The 22369-nt window shown below is 38.4% G+C and overlaps 1 protein-coding gene across 8 annotated transcripts; it reads left to right on the top strand.

Moving 5' to 3' along the window:
- Positions 1–2363: 2363 nt before the first annotated feature.
- On the top strand, positions 2364–19906 carry PRMT9 (protein arginine methyltransferase 9). 8 transcript variants are annotated; one of them, XR_003497022.3, is made up of 14 exons: positions 2364–2518; positions 2801–2852; positions 3427–3639; positions 4113–4261; positions 5485–5721; positions 6304–6471; positions 8481–8583; positions 9670–9782; positions 12055–12247; positions 15148–15331; positions 16604–17315; positions 18714–18867; positions 19019–19139; positions 19262–19322. XR_003497022.3 is itself a non-coding variant. In XM_027456681.3 (14 exons), the coding sequence occupies exons 3-14, from the start codon at positions 3454–3456 to the stop codon at positions 19819–19821; spliced, it is 2559 nt and encodes an 852-aa protein (XP_027312482.1). In that variant the 5' UTR covers positions 2364–2518; positions 2801–2852; positions 3427–3453; the 3' UTR covers positions 19822–19906. The 8 variants fall into 8 exon arrangements, 7 of the variants coding, with proteins under 7 accessions (XP_027312482.1, XP_027312487.1, XP_027312483.1 ...); XM_027456681.3 differs by lacking the exon at positions 19019–19139 and adding an exon at positions 19585–19906 and having other exon boundaries at positions 19262–19384; XM_027456686.3 differs by lacking the exon at positions 19019–19139 and adding an exon at positions 19585–19906 and having other exon boundaries at positions 9676–9782; positions 19262–19384.
- Positions 19907–22369: the final 2463 nt, after the last annotated feature.

A 22369-nucleotide genomic window follows, 5' to 3' on the forward strand; every position in this document is an offset into this window, starting at 1 on the left:
CAAGATGTACAAAGTGAGTATGGAATTAAAAAAAAAAACCCTCTCCAGCCCTTGAACTGAATTGACTCATACAAACTGCAAGGATTTGACATTGACAGTTTTTAGTAATCTTCTCCCACAAATGTAACAGTGTGAAATACCAATTTAAATTGTGTCAAATTAGCACACAGTAGTACTTGATTTATGCTTAAAAATAAGCACTATAAAATATTTATGCTATGTATCTGGTACTTTCTTTGGTCTAAAAACACAGCTGAACAGGTTTAGAAAATGATGGAGCTACCAAGCCCCTGGCCCATCACAGTATTCAGGACAGTCCAACTCCTGTTACACCTCACTGTCCACAGGTGATAATCACCTGTACTATGCCCTCATGTTCCCACTATGTCCCACAGATGTTAATGATTGTCTTTCTCCCCATGCTGTTCTCCTGTAGCTGGAAAGCATAATTAAGCTAAATTTAGAGAAGCTTGTTCCCCATCAGTAACTAATTTAAAGTTCATTGCTTTACTTTCAAAATTGAAGGGCTAGGTCTGTTTATACTAGTTGATTTAATAAGACATTATATCCTGACTTATAGCTCAGTTTAGATAAGAAATATTTGATACACTCTGATGATATTTGTATGTCCTCTTAGAATTCATTCAGCCCAAGTGCTTTGCCAGTTCTTTTGTGCTTTCTGGCAATGTCTTTCCTACATGGAAACTGCTTGTGGCATCATTCAACTACTTGTCCTCTGCTGTCCCTTGGGTCACTTCACTCAAAATGTTTGTAGGCTTACCTCCTACTTACAATAGTCTAGGATAGTAATCATTTTCCATGGATTTAACCATTTAACCATGGATTTACCATGGTTTTAACTGCCACTGTTTCTTTTAGACTAACTTTCCTCTCCATATGTACATGTACTACTTTCACCTTGCTCAAAATGCTGGTCAGGCATTTTTTAAATGGTACCAATTTGTTTCTCAAAAGTGAAGGCATCTACAATATCCAAAACTGTAAAACACTAGGAGAGCTGCATTTTCCCTTTAGAGAAGGGAAGCAATGATAAACAGCTTCATGTTCCAATGTTTCATGATTAATAAAGAATGCCATAGCCTGTTCTTGTCCCAGAAAGTGGTAAGACCAAATGAACACTGCCTTTTTGGGGAAAAAAAAAAATAAATATCACTCCAGGGCCTTGCATGTGGTTGATCCGAGGAGGAGGCAGCCTGCCACATTACACAGTGGAAGTCAAGTGATGCCATAGGCATTGAAGACAGCAAGATAAGGCACTGAGGAGTGGGAGCAAAGGTCTGAATTTTGCTCCTCTGTTAATATAGAGCAGAGTCAAAGGCCTAAGACAACTTGGACTTGTTTATGACTTAAAAATAGGTGGCATGAATTTTTCTCCTCTAATGTCATTCTCCAGGCTTATCAATAACATAATTCAAATTAAATATTACAAACACCGTAACTGCAGTTCAATTATGGGTGGTGCCTGCACAGCACACGGTTCTTATGCTGCATGCTATAAACATTTAAGGTAGTAGGCTCTTACATGTAGAGCAGGTCTGAGTAATGTTGAATAGCAAGGGACTGGATTTAACAGTGCTGTAGGCCACTTCTAGACCTGTGTTCCTATGACCTGAATTTCCAGTTTTAAACATTGGATGTGGATGGCAAAATAACCTGGACAATATATATGTGCATATATATGCACATGCACGTTTATATGTGGCAGAGGGAGAGGGACAAGCAGAGTTATTTGTAGGTTCATGTTTGGCACGCCCCGCCAATAAGTAGTCAAAATCCACATGAAAAAGCAGTGAGGAAATTTTAAGGAACAGTTTCTGATCAAAATATTTTGAAGTTTCACCTTGAAAGGAATAAGCTAAATTTGCCTAAAAAAAAGAAAAAAAAAAAATCCATGGATTTTATGTTTTAGCTTTCTCAAGCCTTTTGCTTATTAATAGAGTTATGATTTTTTTGCCTAGCCTCTTTGTCAGCTTACAAAGCATTAGTTTTTCTAAAATGCTAGTTTCTAGCACTCTGATTTTTTCTTGGGCTCTTAAAGATGTTCTGCCTATCAGCTGTTCCTTGAGGTAAATAAAAGATAAAGTGAATGCCTCATGCCTAAACTTTAAATAGCAAGGAGAAGCCTGAAAAAAAAGGAGGAGGAGTTTTTTTTTTCCTCATAAATTAAACAGAAATAAAGACGAAGCGAAGGGATTTCTCAATCTCGTGAAGCAGAAGAGTTGCTCAATCCTGCGGCGTGTAACTGGGTTTTGCGGTCGGGGCGCAGCCCACCTCACGCCTCCCTCCTTCCTCCAGCGGGCCTGAGGCGAGCGGGGCGTGGACCCGCCCGCCGCCATCTTAGGGGGCGGCCACCAGGGCGGGGCGCCGGCACGTCCCGGCACCGCCTGCCGCTGGGCCCTAAGATGGCGGCGGTCCGCGGCGTGCCTGGGGGCTGTGGGGGAGCGGCGGCTGACGCCCAGCAGGTGATGGCCCCGGGAGCGCCCGGCTCGGCTGTAGGGTACGGGCTTCTCCCTTCCCCGCTGCTCCTTGCCTGCTTGGGTGGTGGCCCTGAGGCTTGCTCCGCCAGCCCGGTGCTGGTGAGGCCTGCCCGCCCTGTCCTTGCTGCCCTCTGGGCCCCCGAAGCCGTGTGGCAGGCGGGTTTGTGTGTTGCTGTGTAAGTTGGTGGTGGTCGCTTCTTACGTGGCCGGGGCTTTTTTATTTTATTTTATTAATAAATAAGCTGTTAGGGTGGTGCTGTGTTCCTTGCGGCTCCTCTTTATGTAACGTTCGCTCTCTTCAGCTTTAGGATATATCTGAAAATCCTGAAGGCACTGTTAGGCCCTTGCACGTAGGTAAGCATTGCAAATTTGGTAACTGTTAACGCTTAAAACGTGTGTACTGATCCTGTTAACTGACGCTTTCTTGAGGGGAAGAAACAATCATGGTATCTCACGTAAAGTAAACTGGGAGCTTGTAAGCTCTCTATCTGGAAGCCCTTAGTTTATGGAGATGTTGTTACTGAAGTGGAAGAACCTTAACCTGCAAATGTTATGCTCGATTATGAGAACTCTGAATGTGTGAGTTTCTGGTGTGCAAAGCTACTTAAAGATATGCTAAAATACACATTACAAAAATTAGTTCTTGAAAAGCAAAGAAATGCAAGCTGTTTGTAGGATCTAGTACAATACAAGTATGTTTCATACCTAAATTTTGAATGGTGTACGTTTATTTTAAAGTTTATGGAAACATAAAGAAGTGTAAAGATAAGATATATAAGATATATAGGTGTAAAGATAAGAATGTTTTTGAATGCTTAGGATTTGGGGAAGAGTTTTAAATACCTGTAAATTCTTAAAATGTTGCTTTGTCTACCAGTTTTGTACGTAACCTTTTTGGCCTCCAGAACATGTAATTTGTTGATTTTAGGAAGGGCTAGTACTTCCATCCTTCAGAATGCCCAACTCCAATGCTAAACTTCGTCGGAGCCCCAGAGGTGGTCAGGAAGCCGGCAGGCGGGAGTTGGTTTCCCGATCTCTGCAGAGTGCTGAGCATTGCCTGGAGGACCAGGATTATGGAACTGCATATGCTCACTATCTCCTGGTACTGAATCTAGCTCCTGAGTTAAAGACCAGTGTCAAAGTAAGTGCTGTTTGGTTTTCTCTTGAGACTATGTAACATGTTCTGTGCCTGTGACTTTTTGTTTGTAACTGATCTTGCTACTCAGTCTTCTAAAAGAAGAAAAACAGTAACAGACAGCAACTTATTTAATGAGTTGTATCTTTCTGTGGGAAGAAAATCAGGCTTCTAGTGCAGTATGTGTTAATAAAGTTCAATAAAGATAATCCCTTGTTGTTATTATTGGCTTGTAGTACAGCACAGCATGCAGTAGTATACATCCTGGCTCTTAGTATAAGTTGTTGGGTGATGATATTCAGTGTGGATATTTGAGAGCTTACTTTAGCTCCTTCAAGTGGTAAGTGTTGTCCCAAGTAACTTGGGAAAATACTGAGCAATTGCATGCTGCTGCTTTAGTGAAAGAAGTGTGTTCAGGTGCATGTCAGAATGTTTCTGGTAACTATTGCCAACTCAATGGTCTGTGTTTTATTTTCTAGGAAACATTTCAGTTTACCCTCTTTAAATGGGCAGAAGAACTAGATTCTCTAGCACGGATTCAAGATCTATTTAACTGCTATGAACAGGCTCTCGAACTGTATCCGAATGATGAAGTGATATGTAATAGTATGGGAGAACATCTTTTCAGGTTTGTAGTGATCTATATTCAGCTGTTATAAAGCTTACTTCAGTGTTATGCGTTAATGATATTAAACTAATCAGAACACATAAAATATGCTTAAAAGAAATAAATACAAGCGCATGTTTGTTTTCACATAGTTCATGCTGTTGAATTTTGTGTTTGTTAGCTTAGAAAGTTAAGTACCCAATACTAAAATATGTTAATAGTCACAGCCAGTTATATGTATAAAAGAGCACTTGTGCTGAAGTAAAAGCTTAATGTAATAGTACTACTGCCTTCAAGTGTATTTTTAACTATTTATTAAGTTGCTAAACAGAAATAAGACCATAATTGTTCAGAGTTACTGTGTTTACTATAATTGTGGTTAACTTAAAATTTTTGAAGTTCATCTTCCATTGTATTCTGTTAATATGCAAAGGCAGTAATTGTCAGGGATCTGATCAGACTTTGGTTCTTCTTGAGGTCACATATGACAGATCTTTCAGGTGAGGAAGCTGGTTATGTGTACTGTAATGTGTAGAGCTGTTTTTTCTTAAATGGTTTGAGCTTATACTGCATTCTTTTACTGCTTTCTCCAAAACTTGAAACACAGTGTCTTGCCATTCCTCTGAATTTTAAGGTCTTCTGAGACTGGAACTTAAGATGGAAATCATAGGTCCTGGGTCAAAGCAGCTTTGGTTAGGTATACAATTTTGACTGGTTGCTTATTTGAAGGAGCAACTTATACAGCATTGCTAACAAAAGGTATGCTTTGATGCATTTCATAGGTCTTATTTTTTAGTGTATCTGATTTGAGAATATGCTACAGTTATTTAAAAAAATTGTTTCAGTTTCACAGTTTATTTTTGAGATTGCCACTTACTGGAAGCGTAGGCAAATCAAAATTTGTTTTTACAGTATGTGCAAGTTAAATATGGTGAGACAACTTTGGCTTTTTGTATCATTCTATTATGATACAAATCTGCGAGACTGCAGATTTGCTGCTGCCATGTGATTACAGTAAGCTTTCTGTAAAACTTTCTTGTTTGTGTTAAAAAAAAAAAAAATAAGACTGCAATTTTTGACTACCTTTGCATTTCCAAGTGATGTAGAGCTGTGCATAGTAATATCAGTGTTTTTAAAGAGATCTTTCCAACTAGTGTGAAATATTTCCATTGTCCTAAGACCTGTACATATTTACTCATAATTGGCAACTGAATATCTTTTTATTTGTCTTTTTTTACTATTAGAATGGGCTTTAGAGATGAAGCAGCTGGATATTTTCACAAAGCAGTGAAGCTTAACCCAGACTTTGCTGATGCAAAGGAGAATTTTTACCGTGTTGCAAACTGGCTTGTGGAACGTTGGCACTTCATCATGCTCAATGATGCCAAGAGGAATCTTACTTATCTAAAAGCAATAGAGAATGCTGTCTGCTCAGGGTGCAAGTCTGTCCTTGATATTGGTACAGGAACAGGAATATTGAGGTATGTCATAAGTACGTGTTTAATGTGAACTTAATGGAAACATCTGTCTAAATTGTGTGCTTCTGAAAAAGACTTTCATGCTTTGTTGAGACAAAGCTTAACAAACAAAACAAAGCTTTCAGAAGTCATTGAGTCTTGAGGTTATTGTCTAAGTGTATTTTTGGAACCAAAATTGAATCAATTTGATTTATTGGGAGGACCTTGTTTCCTTTTAATGCTAAGAATTGCTGTATGTATTGGAGAATTCATGTTGGATTTGGAATTTTAGTGTCAAGTATTCTGTCCTAAAATACTGAGTGTAGTACTTATTTGGCAGAAGTTGCTTAATGAAAATGCTGTACTGTAAAGAATGGGCTTAGCAGTATACTCCCTAACTATACTATTGTTGTTGGTAGCATATCAACAGGATAACAATTAGTGTGGCATCAGTGTTTACAGAAGAAACTAGTTCACTTAATGAAAAACGTTTAGCCCTTTGAGTATGAATCAGCAGTGTAAATTGAACTTCAGAAGACTCAGTATCTTTCCATACTTGACAAGATTTAAATCGGAGGGGGAAAAAGCTCTGATTCTTTTTTTCAGTATGTTTGCAAAAAAGGCAGGAGCATCTTCTGTCTACGCCTGCGAATTATCAAAAACCATGTATGAACTTGCCTGTGATGTGGTGGCAGCAAATAATATGGAAAGAGAGATCAAGCTTCTGCATTTGAAGTCACTTGATATAGAAATTCCAAAGCACATACCTGAAAGGTAAGTTATTGTGCTCTGCTGTGGTATTTTAAATTTTGCTCCTAATTCAAGAAAATGTACTCTGACCTAAAACAGGAAATAACTTTGTCAGTGGTACTTAATCATAGCTAATGTCAGGAAGGTTTTATGGTTTTTATAGAGCAGTGCAAAAATGATGATGTTTTTGAGATCACATGAATTTCTATGGTAAATCAATGATCTCACAAATTAAGGAGGTTAATGGTTTGGTGGTAGCTTTGGGGCATATGCAATTACACTGCAGCAATAAGAAAAAATAAGCTAGGTTACTACACAGTGGAAGTAATCATTTGACGCACTTACGACTTGTTTTCTGCAGCTGGTGAATAGGATGGAGGTATGTGATAGGACCTACAAAGGAAGGCTGTTCCTGGGATGTACCACACCCCTGCAGCTCCATGTTAACCCCTGCATTTGTCAGAGAGATCAGAAATGCAGTGTGTCAGTCTCTCGCTTTGAAGGAGTGAGGGAAAAACTTCCTCTCCCGTCTAGTCACTACAGAAAGTGATGCTGTGTTTTTGAAGCGAAGAAAATACAATGTGATGTGTGCAGGTTCCTGATGGTTTAAATGTGGAGTGTTGATGGTGGGTGGGCTAACTGCATGTCAGCGCCCTGCCATGGGATAGATCCAAATGGCATTGAGAGTAGCTTTAGGTGCTGGAGTAAAACTCAGTGGAAGAGTGCAACTTGTCCTGAGAGAATAGGCTTTTGTGTTTGTGTTGTGCTATTTTTGAATACCTATGTCTTCCCACCTGTCTCGTATAGCAGAGATCTGTGTGTGCTTTAGAAAACTGAATAGCTGATTTTCTTCAGTGTTAAATAATGTATTCTAAAGCAAAATAAGGGCTATAGGCTCCCCAGAGCAGTGGTCACAGCACTGAGCCTAGCACAGTTCAAGAAGCGTTTGGACAGTGCTCTCAGACATGGGTTTTGATTTTTGGGTGGTCTTGTATGGACCCAGGAACTGGATTTGGTGATCCTTGTGGTTTCTTTCCATGATTTTAAGTTGTCAGTTTAGAATGTCTTCTGGCAAATTAAAACTTGATCCATCAGTACGCTGATCATTATATGTGATTCAGGCTGCTTAGGATATTCTCCTTTTTGCTCACTATCCCATTCAAAAAGAGTTCTTCAGGAAGATCTGCAAATTTTTAGCAGGTGGAAATCCTAGGGGATTTTTGTTTTTGGCATATGCAAGACACTGGTTTATTGTTTCAGCTCACCACTACTAGGGGTGCAGATTAAACATACAGGAAGGAAATGGTTTGTTTCACTTCCCACTACTAACATTCAATATTGTATTTGTGGTGGTAGTACAGCCTCTACAATGCGAAATAGTAAAGCTGCTATAGGTGAGCATGCTAGTTAAGCCTTGTCTAGTTGTGTCAGCTGCGTTGTGGTAACTGCCTATATGCATCCTCTTTAGTGTATCTGATAAGTTACGGGTGTCACTTGTCAGGAGTAATTTGTTACTCTACTGGAAATGCTTTATGTCATTCACTTTTTAGTTTAAATCCAGAGGATATTTAGGACTTTTGCATTCATTAGTCTGTATAGATTTATTTTATTGCACTTTGAATAGAAATGCTAAAAATCTGTAACACGTGCACACATGGATATATACTCTTGCACAAGGTGAAGACAAAATAAACATTCTGCAGCGTCACTGTCTGTGTCTCAGGCTGAAACATCTTATTTGGGTTAGATTCTTATCTATAATATCTATTTACTCTTCTCTCTTCTTTTTTTAATAAACACTGACCAAGAAACTTTATGGTAAATTCTTGCTTGATACATCTATCTCTTACCCACATTTTGATTAATTTGTTAAAAGAAATTAGTTGTCCATCTGTATTGAGACCACAGAACACTTGCAGAAGTTGTGCTTTGATCTCAGATTGGAGTGGCCATTCATTTTTTTCTTTAAAAGAATAACTGTGAATGGATATCCATAATATGCGTATTTCATGGTGTCTTTTTCTCCTGTTTAGAGTTTCCTTAGTGGTTACAGAAACTGTTGATGCTGGCTTATTTGGAGAAGGGATTGTGGAGAGCTTGATACATGCTTGGGAACATCTACTTTTACAGCCAAAGGTAGGTGACGTAGGTACATGGCAATGTGATTTCTATTTCTGTTCGCATTCAGTATATATTCAGAAATGCATTTGTGTGCACATTCACACGCATGAGGAATCACTGTTCTGTGAATATTTCATACCTGTTGATAATTTTAAGAACTAATGTTCTAGGGTTTGGTTCTATGAACTTCACTGAAAAGTGAGAGCTGCATGCACTATACTTCTGTGAGCTGCTGTTCTGAGTAGACAGGTACTTGAATGCATGTTTCCCTGGTGCAGCCTTTCAAGAGCAGCATACAGAGATTGCTCTTGATCACTGTTCATTTTTTTTCCTCCTTGTAAGTAACATCAAAGGGGTTGGTATGTATATGCAAAAAGGTACAAATTCCCTGCAACTCTGCAGCCTAGTCACTTTATTTTTTGAGATGTCAGCTAGCTAGCAGGAACTCATGCTAGGTTAAGCAAAAAAGTGCTAAATTACAATAGGAATTCTTCTCATCATAACACTAGGGAAGAGTTGCTCATCATATAAATATGCCATATGCTCTTTATTTTTGCTAATTTTGATCTTTCTTGGAACACCAAACAAATCTCTTCATATTTTGTCTTTTAGCTGGTGTATGTTATGACAGAACTTTGTTTGGGTTATTACTGTAACTTTTGTTAGGCCTTATGAAATACAAGGATTTTTTGTTGTTGTTTGTTTGGATGCTGCTTTGATTCCAAATAATAAGAATTTAATGAGTCTTACCTGGCTGGAAACCTATGTATTCTGTTGAACTGAAACTGATGACCTCTAGTGTTAAGTACTGGAATGATGCATGTAAAAAAAAAATAAGTCACTCAGATATTTCAGTATACTCTAATAGAACACAATTTAAAACATAATTCAGAGTTACATGGGGAAGTAGACTGAAAAGTAAAGATGTTGGTGTGGATGTACTAAAATACACATGTAAGAAACAAGCTTAATGCTTGTCTGAATGAAAGAGACCGGAGATTTTACCCAGTCACTGAACTTCCTGATGTTTTGACTGTAATCCTGGCATAAACTAGGCTTGGTAGTAATTATATAAATAGGTCTTACTGCATGTTATTCAAGTTACAGGCTAAAAATCAAGATGGCAGTACTGAAGACTGTGGCAGAGTTATTCCTTCAAGTGCAACAATATTTGGGATGGCAGTGGAATGCAAAGAGATACGTAGACATCACAGGTATGTTTAAAATCTGGCACAGCTTGGACCCATATTTTCTTATCTGGAGAAAGGCCTCATGATTTACTGAAGACTTTCCATTTATTGTTCTCCTTACATTTTGAACAGCTTTTTGTCTCATTGTGGTTTGTTCCCACTCTTCTCAATGCTTCTCTAGGCTCCTTTTTTTTTTTCCTCCTTCCTGTTTGGATTTCCTGGATCACTTAATTAGAAACTCTTGACTTTCAGTGATGCTGAAATATATGCCTTTACCACATCCTAAAGAAACATAATTCCTTAGTAGTAAAACTACTTCTCAGTTTCTATATTGAAGATTATTGGATTAACAGTTGGCCTTTATCCTTATTGTACCTTCCTTTTAATCTGCTCCATACCTTACTGCTGGATCTAATGCTTTCAAAAGGTGTGGACAGGATCTTGTAAAGGCATAGTGTTAATAACCCCACCTAGCCTTATCCTTCTGAGTATGTGGCTTTCCTAATACTGAACTAACATACTGTCACGTTTCTTTGTAGGAACTAGTTCTGGCTGTGTATCAATTATTTTTTATAGTTGTTTTTATAATCTAAAACAATATTACTGTATGGAGACTCTCTGTAAGAGGTTTTGACTTGATGCAATTTGTTTAGTATTACTCTTATTACAGACAAAAAAAAAAACCAACAAACAAAAACACTGACTTATACAGCTGTTTTCCCGTATTGGAACAGGAGAACAGCTAGGCCACATCAGTGACTTTTCCAATGCAGTACACCTGGACAGTAGCCAGTAAGGGGCAGAAGTTCCCATAGCAGATGGCCGTAGAAGAACCTTCTTGTAAATGGTGAATAACTAATTACTCCTAAAATGTCTTTTGCATTGAAAGATAATGACTGTTTCTCCCGAAATATAAACAGGATGAAACTTAATCTACTGTAGTTTTGGATTGTGTAATTAACAGTCCATCCTAATAGTGTAGTTTAAGGTCAGATGGTTAGCAGAGCTGAAATGACTTCTACAGATTAATTATATGCTGAGAAGATAAGTCACTTCTAAATTTTCTGCCTTCTAGGTTAAGATCCCTTTTTAACTCCAATAGCTATAGTGGTCTTAAGCCAATACCCCTAACAAGTGCTGTTAAGCTTCACGTAAAGCACTTCACCTTGTCTCAAATTTAAGCTATTCAGATGTCTTTGGATCCTTCTGATGTACGTTTCCACGTTTCCCCAGGTACCTTCACGGTCTGCATCAAAACTGTGGTTTTTTAGGATGTTCTTTCTGAGCAAGATGCCTGATGAAATAGTGTTGTGAAAGCATCTTTCCTCATTGTTCTTATATCACCTAGCACAGTATTTCTTATCTTGTTATTCCATTAATACAACTTCTCTTAGAGCTTGTCCTCATGACTTAATTTTCTTCCCTGAGTGGTTCTAAGTAGTTATAGAGCACAGAGGTCTATGAATACTTGAGATTTTTTTCCTGAAGTATGCTCAAGAGTATATTTAATCTAGTAAGCAAACACTGTCTCTTGCTCAGATATTAAATCAGCTTTTGCTTTTAATTGTTGATAATCTTGCAGATGAGTTGTGCGTCTGTTTCTGGCACTGATATTTGCCTTGTACTCTATTGCTCACTAATTCTGTTTTAGTGATGATTTTAGTTAGGCTGCATTTCTTGTGCTCTGATTATTTTTAGGGTTTTCTCCTAGAATATGCTGAAATTCTAGACATATAGTACCATCTTTCTTTTAATTCTGTTTTCACTGCATTTAAGCCAACTTCACAAAAACTTTCTTACTGGGTTACCTCTTACTGTAGCTTTATTACTTTAAAAAAACATTATTTCTTCAGTATAGCTGATGCTGGTTGTACCCATTACTTGTTTTGTAGAATCACTGTAAGATTGAACTCTACTGATGTATTTTTTTCTGATTAGCCTTCTTTTTCTCTTGAAATTATTTCTCTCTTTAAAGCAATTGTTTCAGATTGATGTGAAATACATTTACTTCCAGAAGAACAAATGACCTGATAAACTTCTGAGAAGACTCAAGCTTTGTTTGAAGATGTATTTAAATATCCCACAAGACTGTTAAGAAGCTAGTGTACTGCATATTGTTTTTTCAAGTTTGAACTAGCTGTCTTCCAGGAGTCATAACATATAACAGTAAATCAATATTCTAGGGGAATGTTAAGTTCTTGTTTTATTCTTCTGCTCTGCCTTTAAAAACACATAGCCTGCCTTGGAAGGATTTATTTGTCAAATTATATCAAATTTCATTCTTCCCCCACCACAGAGTGGAAACACAAGAAGTCGCTGGTGTACTTTTGCCAAATTCAGTGCAGTTCTTCAGTCCAACATATGCTTTTGCTGGTTCAGAGGAAACTGTTGAACCTTACACCACTGAGAAGCTCAGTCGAATTCCTGGAGGCTACAAACCTCTTACAGAACCCTTCCAAGTAATGACAGTGGATTTCAACAATTTGCAGGTAATGATTTTTTTTTTACATGTTTTAAAGCTAACCTATTTATAAATTGGTATGTGTCTCATTGTGGTGACAATATGATTCATCGGATGACAGTCTTCATTCTTTTGAAGGCAGTGGGTTCTTCTGATGTAGTTTAGTTCACTAAACCAGCTCACCTTTGGATCAAGCAGCCATCAGCATCAGTGTAGAAAAGGGGAGGAAAAACGTGGTAGACCTGTCCTACATGGTTTATGTAATCATGGAGCTGACTTCATTAATTCCTCTAAAGTTAGAGGAGTCATCAAAGAAATCTTCAAGACAAAAGAAATTTTTTTTTTTCTTACATCTTGTACCAAAACATCTCTAAGTGTTTGGGTCAATGTAAATGGTAGGGGATGTAAAGAAGTTACCATATCCCATTTAATCAGTTTGATTCTGCCCTTCAGAACCCTATGGGCTGTATCTTATGGTATTTCTGTAATAGAGCTTTGTAAAAACACAGTAGGCTTTTTATGTGCATTTTGCTTAGAATATCTTTGCGTACAACAAATAGGCCTGAAATGTAAGGTAAAGACCTCAGCTGCTCACAGCTGAGCATGCTAAAAAATAAATCTAATCTCTGGTGAGTGTGCTTCTTGCTCATTGACCCATGGTAAAGAGTTTGCATTGAAGTGGTGAGTCAGAGCTTAAAATAGGTTGTTATATAAATGAAATTATTCTTGGCTACTGCTTGGCCAGGAATTGCAGTGTTCTGAATCAATAGCTTTTCCTAGTTGGCTTCTCTGACATCCTGAAGTTAAAAATGAAATAAGACAGGTCTCTACAGAATACTACTGGGAGCAATTTCTGTGACCTGATGTTGCTTCTGCTTCTAGCATCAATAAGAAACCATTACATCTGAGAGATGACTACTCTTAAGCCTCTGTCTGCTGGCGGACTTGTAAAGATAAAAAGAACTCTGTAAACCATAGTTCATAATTCCTCCACTGAAATTTTGTGTTACCCTAAATGAAGTCATGCTGTTCTGAAATGGTAAAGATGTAAGTAGAGGTGTAGGGAAGAAATGCAATTAAGTTATTTGGAATAATTAGTTACTATTTGCTGTTATTTTTGTCACTGGGCAAGTGTGGCCATTTCAACAGCAGTCAGTTACTTTCCAGTGGTATTTTTCTCTGTAGTGGCCACTCCTGATGTTTAACAGTGTGGCTTTTAAAAAAAAAAAAAAAAGCAAGCAAACCTGTTGTGCTCATGTGGGAATTTTTTTAAAAGTGCACTGTGCTCAGTAGCAGACTAAAGATGCAAGTTTAGATCTAAAATCACTTAGCACTAGTAAGGTAAATTCAAAGATACTTTTTTATAAACTTAGCTTTTAAACAACAGGAAGGAATGTTACATTTATTCTGCTTGTATTAACTACTATTTGAGAGAACTGAGATAAAGACTTAACTCAGTTTGAGAAATACTGTTGTACTGTGTTTTATAGGATGCTTCAAAGATACCAGTAAAGATCAGAGAAGTAATTATAACAAGTCAAAATAATAAAAAGGCAGCTGACTTGTGCCAATTACTTTATTACTGCTGTTCTTAACAGCACCAGCTTGGTTCCTCCCAGGCAGAGGAATGAGTTGTGGCTATAATTGTAGGCTGAAGACATTTTCACCTAGCCCAGGTACTGTTTGCTGGCAGCAGATCAGTGCCACTGGGAGTGGAAGTGATTGTTTACCTTAACAGCTGGTAATTGCAGCTGATTGTTCGTTTCAGGCCCTAAAGGAACTGAGCTGTTGCCAACAAAGCACTTTTTTTTTTTTTTTTTTAAGAAGTGAGATCTCATCCTGAACTTCATTAGTGTCCTGTAACTTTGTGTGCATTGTTCAGCCATCTCCCAGTTGTGAGATGAGAGGTAAACCAACTCCTGGAGAACACAGGCCAAGAATAAAAAAGGAAAAGTAGAAAAAGCAGCATATGAGAGCTAGTTATGTTCTTGGAGTGGAACTTTTTCTATTACTTTGTGTTTTTTCCTAAGACTGTAATTTAGAGAGCACAAGTGTTGACACGAGCAATTCAGGAAGCCAATAAATTTTTATGCTGTGATGTTACTAAGCATAATGGTTGTGACTAAGAGGATCTTTGGTCTGTTGTGATCGATAGCCTGTTACTGTGCCAGAACTGTCTTAAGACATCAGAGCTGGGCTTTCTGTGTTTGGCAGCGTTGATAGTAGGAGGTAGTTACTGGGGAAAAGAAAGTGTGCATGAAAGATGACTTAATTCCTGTTACATATTTAAAACTATTTAGGAAGTATTAGAGAATTGAGAACCTGGTCCCTTTATGGAAGATCCTAGTACTTTCCAATAGTAAAACCGTGTAAACCCAAGGTTTTTACACAAAGGCAATAGCCTAGATAGTGGAGAGCAAAGCATCCTCAAAGATGCTTGACTTGTTTTTTTGTAATGATAATGCTGAACTGCTGAGTGAACTCAGTGCTTACATACAGTATTTCTGGAACTGATTAAATTTAAATGCAGGTTTTAAGTGAAGTATGTGTCTAAGCATTGGCTGGAGTCCAGTGTAAGAGACACTCCCTTATTTCTCATAAGGCAAGCTTTGCCAACCAAACTCTTTTCTTGCAGTTCCCGGCTTCTAAATACATACATTCTTAGATGTGGGTGTGTGTACGTTAATCACTAATGAATGCAAGTATTGGCTCTGTGCCAATAACTCTGCTTTCCTGTGCGAAGAGAACCCTAATGAGTACTGATACTGAAAATTGGTATTGTAGTAGCTTGTTAACTCAGGGTTTCTGTTGGGTGCCCTCATGGGTTGGTACAGCAATTTGAGCAACTTAGTAATGACTACAGCGAAACCATTTTTGATGCATGGAAAGGAACTTTCTCACACTTTTTCCTCTTCCTGTTCTGGTCAGGAGCTGAAGAGCCTTGCAGGTAGGAAGCCGTGGAAGCTCAGCCAGCCAGTCACTGAAGGAGGAACGCTAGATGCTGTTGTGGTGTGGTTTGTCCTACAGCTTGATGACGAGCATGCTCTATCTACGAGTCCCAGTGAGGAAACTTGTTGGGAACAAGCAGTCTATCCTGTGCAGGGCCTCTCTGGTAAGTCCTGTAGATTTTCTTGTTGCAGTACATTAACTTGTCTTCATTTTGTTCTTGAGCTAAGCACTTTATCTCAGAGCCTAGGAAATAGCAGTAATTAGATTAGAAGGTCAATGACAAGTAGCTGTGAGGTGGTTCCTGACCAAGTTTCAGGACTGCAGTGTGCAGCTGCTGCAGCAGGTCTTGCCTGTGGGACTGTGGTGAAGTAGATCAGGGCCAGGTCTGAGAGAACAAACACATTTTACTTTTTTTCTGTGCTGAATCAAATGGTTTTTGAAGCAATTCCAAAAAGTAAGGTTGCTGACTGGCTTTATATAGTCTGGATGTGACATACGAAAGGGAGGTGAGGTAGTAATTGCTACCTTTTTGTGCTACAAAAAGACAACTGAACACCCCTCACATTCGTTTTGGGTGTAACTTCATTGGACCCAGCTGTTCTGTGGGGTCCTGTGCTAGTGTCATTTGTAGCAGCCTCTATTCTCTGTCCACCTGTTTTCCATTCACTTCTATGTTTTGATAGACAGTAGAGGCAGCTGTGTCATAGACTAGTTCAGTTGAAATCACAGAAGGAGGAGAATATTTTAGCCTGTGTTGCTGTTGAAAGAAATACTTGTCAAACTGTAGCTATTTTGTTTTGGAATTCTGGTCTGTATCAGAACTTCTCCTTTCTTAAAACAAACACAGTATCCAAAGGCAGTCTTGAATTGTGCTCTGAAATACTCCAGTTTATTTTATATTTTATTTCACATGTAGTCTCACCTTTTCTAAACCATAGCTATTGTTCTTAATGTAAATACAAATTCAGGTTTGTCTACAGGAAGTATTAAAATGTAAATATTAATATTTAACACCTTAAAGCCAAAGTATTTTATTCTGGTTTTGTTTAGCTCTGCTGTTGACAGAACATTTACAGTAATACCTATAATACCTGTTTATCATGGAAAGGCTTGTTTTGAGATTTGTCTTATGTTGAAGGCAAATACTAACAGCAGAGCGAATTTCAGTTGGTGGGCTACTGAGGTGAGGAGGAAACCCTCCTCAGAAGGCTGCTGGTTCCAGCCTACAGCATGTTGTGTACCTGAGCTGCTTTGTGCTGTATCTCTCCAAAGACTAAGAAATGCAACTAGAATAATTCTTTTTTATACAGTAGTAACAACTAATAAAAAAGATAATGCTTTGCTTCTTTATGTTTTTTAGAGTGCTGTATGGCTGCTCCAGTGATAATGTTTGCTGTAAAGTAATTGACATGCCTTTTTGTGCTGTTTTGCCAAGATTTTTCTGTGAAGGCTGGGGACACAGTGATGATGGAAGTTTGCTGCCAAGATTGCTACTTGAAGATCCAGAAGATTTCTTTTTCAACTTCAGAGTGTGGGATGGACTGCAGTGACGGAGATGACACGCTGAGTTTGGGCAATGAGGCTGAGTTATGTAATGCTCTGGCTAGTCTTCAGACAACTAGCAAACAGGATGGCGAAGGTCAAGTATGCGTGTTGGAATCTACGGAAATAGCTCTGCTGAACAATGCACCGTACCACAGATGCTTTAAAGCTGCCATGGGCAAGGTTCTGTCATCCTTAAATCCAAGTAAGGACTTGCAGTCCATGGATGTTGATGGACACGGCAGTGGGGTGAACCTCCAAGAAGATCAAAACAAGAGCTCCGTAGATGTGGTTCCTGATCCTTTGTACATATTAGATGTATCTGAAGGCTTCTCCATCCTCCCAATCATAGCTGGCAAACTGGGACCAGTTAAAGCCTACAGTTCTGTTGAGAAAGAACAGCATCAGGCAGTCCTTAATATAATTTCAGAAGCTAATCATTTCCCCAAGGAAACATTAGAATTTTGGCTTAGCCATTTAGAAGATGAAAATGTGGTACTACAGAGACCCAAATCAGACAAATTGTGGAGTATTATTATTTTGGATGTTATAGAGACATCTGGCTTAATCCAGCAGGAGGTGATGGAAAAGGCTGCAATATCCAGGTACAGTATAAATGGACAAAAGTATTTTCAGGAATCTGTAACTATCTGAAGACTTCCAAAAGTGCTCCTTCTAACTACAAAGTTACTGTGATGCTGCTTCTGTAGAGTCAGAAAAGCTTGTTATCTGAACAGACTGAATTCACTTTGAAGACACCTCTGGCAAATTTACTCCTGGTGTCTGACCGTTGTATACATAGATCTTCACACTTCTTAAAGATACCACTTTTTTTAGACTGCTTTATTTTTTGTATGGAAGAATGTGATTTGGGCTAGGTGTGTCGTGTCGCTAAATAAATGAGGTAGCTTTTAGCTCAAGGTTTAAAAAAACACACCCAGATTAATGTGCATGTCTTGCTGTTGTTGACACAAACTGGTACTGCTGAAAGACAAACTCGTAGGGTTAGAACAGCCAGGGAGGCATCAACAGAGCTAGCTGTCTAGCTGTAATCTGCAGGAAGGGGTGGGGACTGCAGAACAAGAGAAAGGACGTGTGTGTGGTGTGTGTGTGTGTAGTGATGAAATGGGTTTGTTTCCCCCTTGTGGCACTAGGGAATCTTCATCTCCATTCAATCTCCATTCATAGTGACTGCAGGATATTTCAGAGGATTTATGTTTGTGACTTTGCAACTTTTGGATAAATCTTTGGATGATTTGAAGGACTATTGCTTTAAAAAAAAAAAAAATTACTCTTGACTTTTCATGCCAACCAGTTTGAATCTGTATTACAAGTAGCCAAGGAGGAAAACACATATGGTGTACTACTTAGCTGCCAAATTCTTATGCAGAGGTGCCTGCTAGAAGAAAAGGAGCCTTAAAATAGTCTGTATCGAATTGGAGATGTTTGATACAATGAATGAAAGCATCTGTCACGTTGCTGTTCTCAGAAATATGGTGCTCTGTAGCAAGAAACCAGCCTCAGGTGTTTTTTTGGTGTGGGGAATAAAAGGCTGTCTCTTGTATTGCTGTTAACTTCAGTAAAAAAAAAACACTCCAGGTTGACTTAGATGCCAACCAGACTTTTTTTCCCTGTGTGTACACTCCTGAACCTGTGCCCCAGCAGTAAGTACTTGCTGACTTAAAGGCTTATTAAGCAGTTCTGCCAGTCCTTCAGAATTAGGTGCTGGTGCTATGAATAACTCCAGCCACCTTCATCTTGAGATATCACTGTTTCTAATACTGTCACTGAGGAAAGATTGCTTAGTCCTGTAGTTCAATATTATGTGACAAGTTTTCTTTCTTTTGTGTAGTACAGCTGTCAGGTCAGATGGATCAAACTCAAATGTTCATGAGTGCTTGACTTTAGTGGAGGAGCTGGTGTCTCTTTATTCAATATAGGTAATGTTCTTTCCTTCCTGTTGAATGATATGCTTTAGAAGTGTCATCTCTTTCATTTTACAGATGTTTACTTCACAGCGGAGGGAAGATATTCCCACAGTACGTGTTGGTATATGGGATGCTTGTAGAATCACAGTCTCTATTACTGGAGAGCGCTGTTCAAGGAACAGAACCAACTCTTGGGTTTAATATAGCCCCTTTTATCAACCAGTTCAAGGTATGAAGTTGGTGGATGTCTTCCAAGCACAGTTCCAAAGTTTGCGGGCAGCTGTCTGGCTGTTTAATTTCAGTGTAAAATGCAAGAGAACTAAGAGCTGAAACTGCTTTGTTCTGCTTTGATATGAAGAGACACTTCTGTGACCATGCAGGGACTTTGGGATAAAGGAAGACAGGAAGCACTTGGTCTAGACCTAGTGCGGGAGAAGCTTTGACCAGTGAAAGACACAGTGTGACTATACAGAGCAGTGACTGTGACTTGAGATTAGAAGGGTACGTTTTGGCTGTTTCTTAGTGGTATTACAATAATTCCTAGAAACTTTTGCATTATAATTTAGTCAACTTTTCACTTTTTAATGGCTTTTAACATCTAAAGTTGTGGTATGTACCCCTAGGTGCCTGTTCGTGTGTATTTAGATCTCTCTACATTACCATGTGTACCTTTGAGTAAACCAGCGGAACTATTAAGGCTAGATCTCATGAATCCTTTGTTGAACAGCTCCAGCAGAGAAGTGAAGGTGAGTTGTGTGTGTGTGTACATGAATGTGTGTGTATATATAGAAGTGCACTCAACCACCATTCTGCAAAACTTCTCATTTATTGCTCACCTTGGCTGAAAATTTCAATACAGAACTCACTTATCTGCGGATGTCTCTGTAGTGTATTGGAATGGTTTGAAACTGGCGTAACTGAGTAATATTCAAAAATTTTTTTTTAGGTACAAATTTGCAAGTCTGGCCAAGTCACTGCAATTCCCTTCTGGTATCATCTTCATCTGGATGAAGAGCATAGTTTGAATACATCTGATGAGTTCTCACACTGGAAGCAAGCTGCAGTTGTTCTCGATGAGCCCATCCAAGTTCAGATTGGAGATGAACTTGTGCTTGAAGTTCAGCACCATAAAAGCAATATTAGCATTACAGTTAAACAAGGAAGAATGCCATGTGTAAACTGACTTTGGGTTAATTATCCATACATCTACTGTTCATAACATCACTGCTAATTTATATTAAAGTCGAAATTCTATTTACTGATCAAAAGGCTATTGTGTTGCTTTAATAGAGTTGGAAGACTTCTGGGGCTTACTGATGGACTGAAACTTGCTCTGCAGGGATATTTTATGAAGTGTTGAGGGAAGGAATTGTCTATGCTGCATTTAAAAAAACCTGATTGTTAGCTATTAGAGTAGCTGTAGCAGGTGGACAGGCATCTATCACTGCCACATCATCTGTAGTAAAAGAAAAAACATCTGAGATGCATATACCAGAAATAAACAACTGTGCCTGCAGAAGGTAGAGTCCTTGATTCCTGAGACCTTGGTTCTGAGTAGTCAAAGCATCCTATTTGAGCGTACTGAGATCCTACCCTTGTAGAATGGACTGTTTTATGTTCCAGCTGCAGTATCACAATTTAGCGTTACACATAAACAATTGTAAAGAGTCATAATGGAGTAATGTAGAATAAGTTACATAGTAAATGTTATTTAGAGTCCTCCAGAGACTCATTTCTGGCAATATAATGGGCCTAAACTTTTTATCTTTGAGAAGCTGATAGAAATTATTACATCAGTCACCACAGCACTTGTGTACTACTCTTGCAGCACTGCATTTCACTACACTGCAGGTAATGGGTTCCTTCTCTTAAACTTCTATTCAGATGGAGGACTTAAAGGCATTGATTCTATCCCTATAGATATAGGAAGGACTTTTAGAGGGAGAGCTGCAAGATAGCTCAGTAGCTAAGCTTCTTTACGATGTTAATTGCTGTCCTTTCCATGTAGAAGAGAGGGTGCTGTGACCTCTCTTAACAAGAGCCTACATGGACATGTATAAGAGGAGACACACCTATAAAATTTTTTTCTAGAATCTCCTTGCATGCATGATCAGTATGTACCCTCCATTAGGTAAATGGAGGCTAGTTGGTATCAAATGGGGGGACTGAGTGGTTCTGCTGCAGCTGTGGCTGTTCCAGCCTGCAGCTGACATTGCTGTAACAAAGCTCCTCCTGGAAGGGTGGAAGACAGGTCTCCAACTCACTTTGAAAACAGAAGTGATGATGAAATCAAGTTTTTTAAAGATAAGGTTAACTGAATACTATTCTTTATCCAAGAGTTACAATCCAAAGCAGAACATAAGTGAAGGAAGATTTAATTAAAAGAAAATGTCCATTAAGTCTTAGTTACTGTTTTGCACTTCTACCAATGGTCCTTTTAGTAATGGCAGTGCCTGGCAATTAAGGTTAAATAGCACGTATTGAATTGTGGGCAGCATAGTGCCACAATTACCTTGGAAATGATGACCAGAGTTAGTAGCTGCAGGGTAATTGCAGCAGAGTATGGTTTTATAGAGAACGCTGAAAGCAAGGCCGCTAAATATTAGTTAATATATTTATTAGATTTCCACTAATTAGTGAGAAAGTGAAATTGAAAAAAATTAAGGATACGCTCTACCCTTAATCAGTTACGGAAAGTACAGGGCTAAAATAATGCTATGTTTGCAAATGCTGTTTGAAATAACCCAAGTGTTAAAAAAAATTGCTCTTGCCTTAAGAGCTGAGAACAGATCAGGTATGTTCTGAAACAAGGGAGGGACAAATACTGTTAATGAAAACAAAGACTACTCATGAATGACCTTGTTCATGAACTTGATAGCATGGTACAACATAACCTCTTGTAGTTAAGTTTTCAGATGACAAGACAGGTGTCACAGATTTTATTCTTTATTTAAATTCAACAGCAATTGTTAATTGAAAGGTGTTACCCTGAAAGCTATTGCATTGATAAATTAACTTTCCTTCCACCTAAAATGCAGGAGTAGTGTGCACCTAAAATAGAATAGCTGAATTTAACATAATTCTGGAAAGCTAAGCTATCTTAATTTCACAACAAGTGGAATGCTGTGGAAAGTCACCAAGACACTCAACTAGTTGCTTTGCTCTCCACACCCCCACCTTGTTACCATACCTGGTTATTTATACCCAACAGATAAAACCTCAACTATTCAAAAAAAAATACATATAGTTTGTTTTTTAAAAAGCTAGAGCATAATTGTTACTTAATGGTTGCACTGGATGATGTTAGAGGTCTTTTCCAACCTAAATGATTCTACGAGGCACTCCCAGCAGTTCTCCTCCTTTAGCTGGGTAAAAATTAGCATTGATAGAAATCCTGTGCACATGCAAGAAATTAAGAGTAGTTTTAGTAGTAGCCATAGCGAGCAAAGAAGCCCCCAGGCCTTGCAAGCTTTTACAAGTTATTTTTTTAATTACTTTTTAGAACACATCTATGACAATAAAGGGGCCTAGAATCACACACAAATACATGTAAGTAATTCTGCTAAGCTCCAAACAGGGCTTCTCTTTTCAATATAAACCTTAAAATAGTGAAACTACACGCACATGTACTAGTTATATACAAGATCCCCTTCCTCCGCAAAAAGGAGGGTTGTCTTAATTTGTCATTCACACTCAGAAGTACTAGCAGTAAATCAAGTTGAAAGAAAATG

The sequence above is a fragment of the Anas platyrhynchos genome, chromosome 4 (assembly GCF_047663525.1).
Source record: "Anas platyrhynchos isolate ZD024472 breed Pekin duck chromosome 4, IASCAAS_PekinDuck_T2T, whole genome shotgun sequence".
Lineage (NCBI taxonomy): Eukaryota > Metazoa > Chordata > Aves > Anseriformes > Anatidae > Anas > Anas platyrhynchos.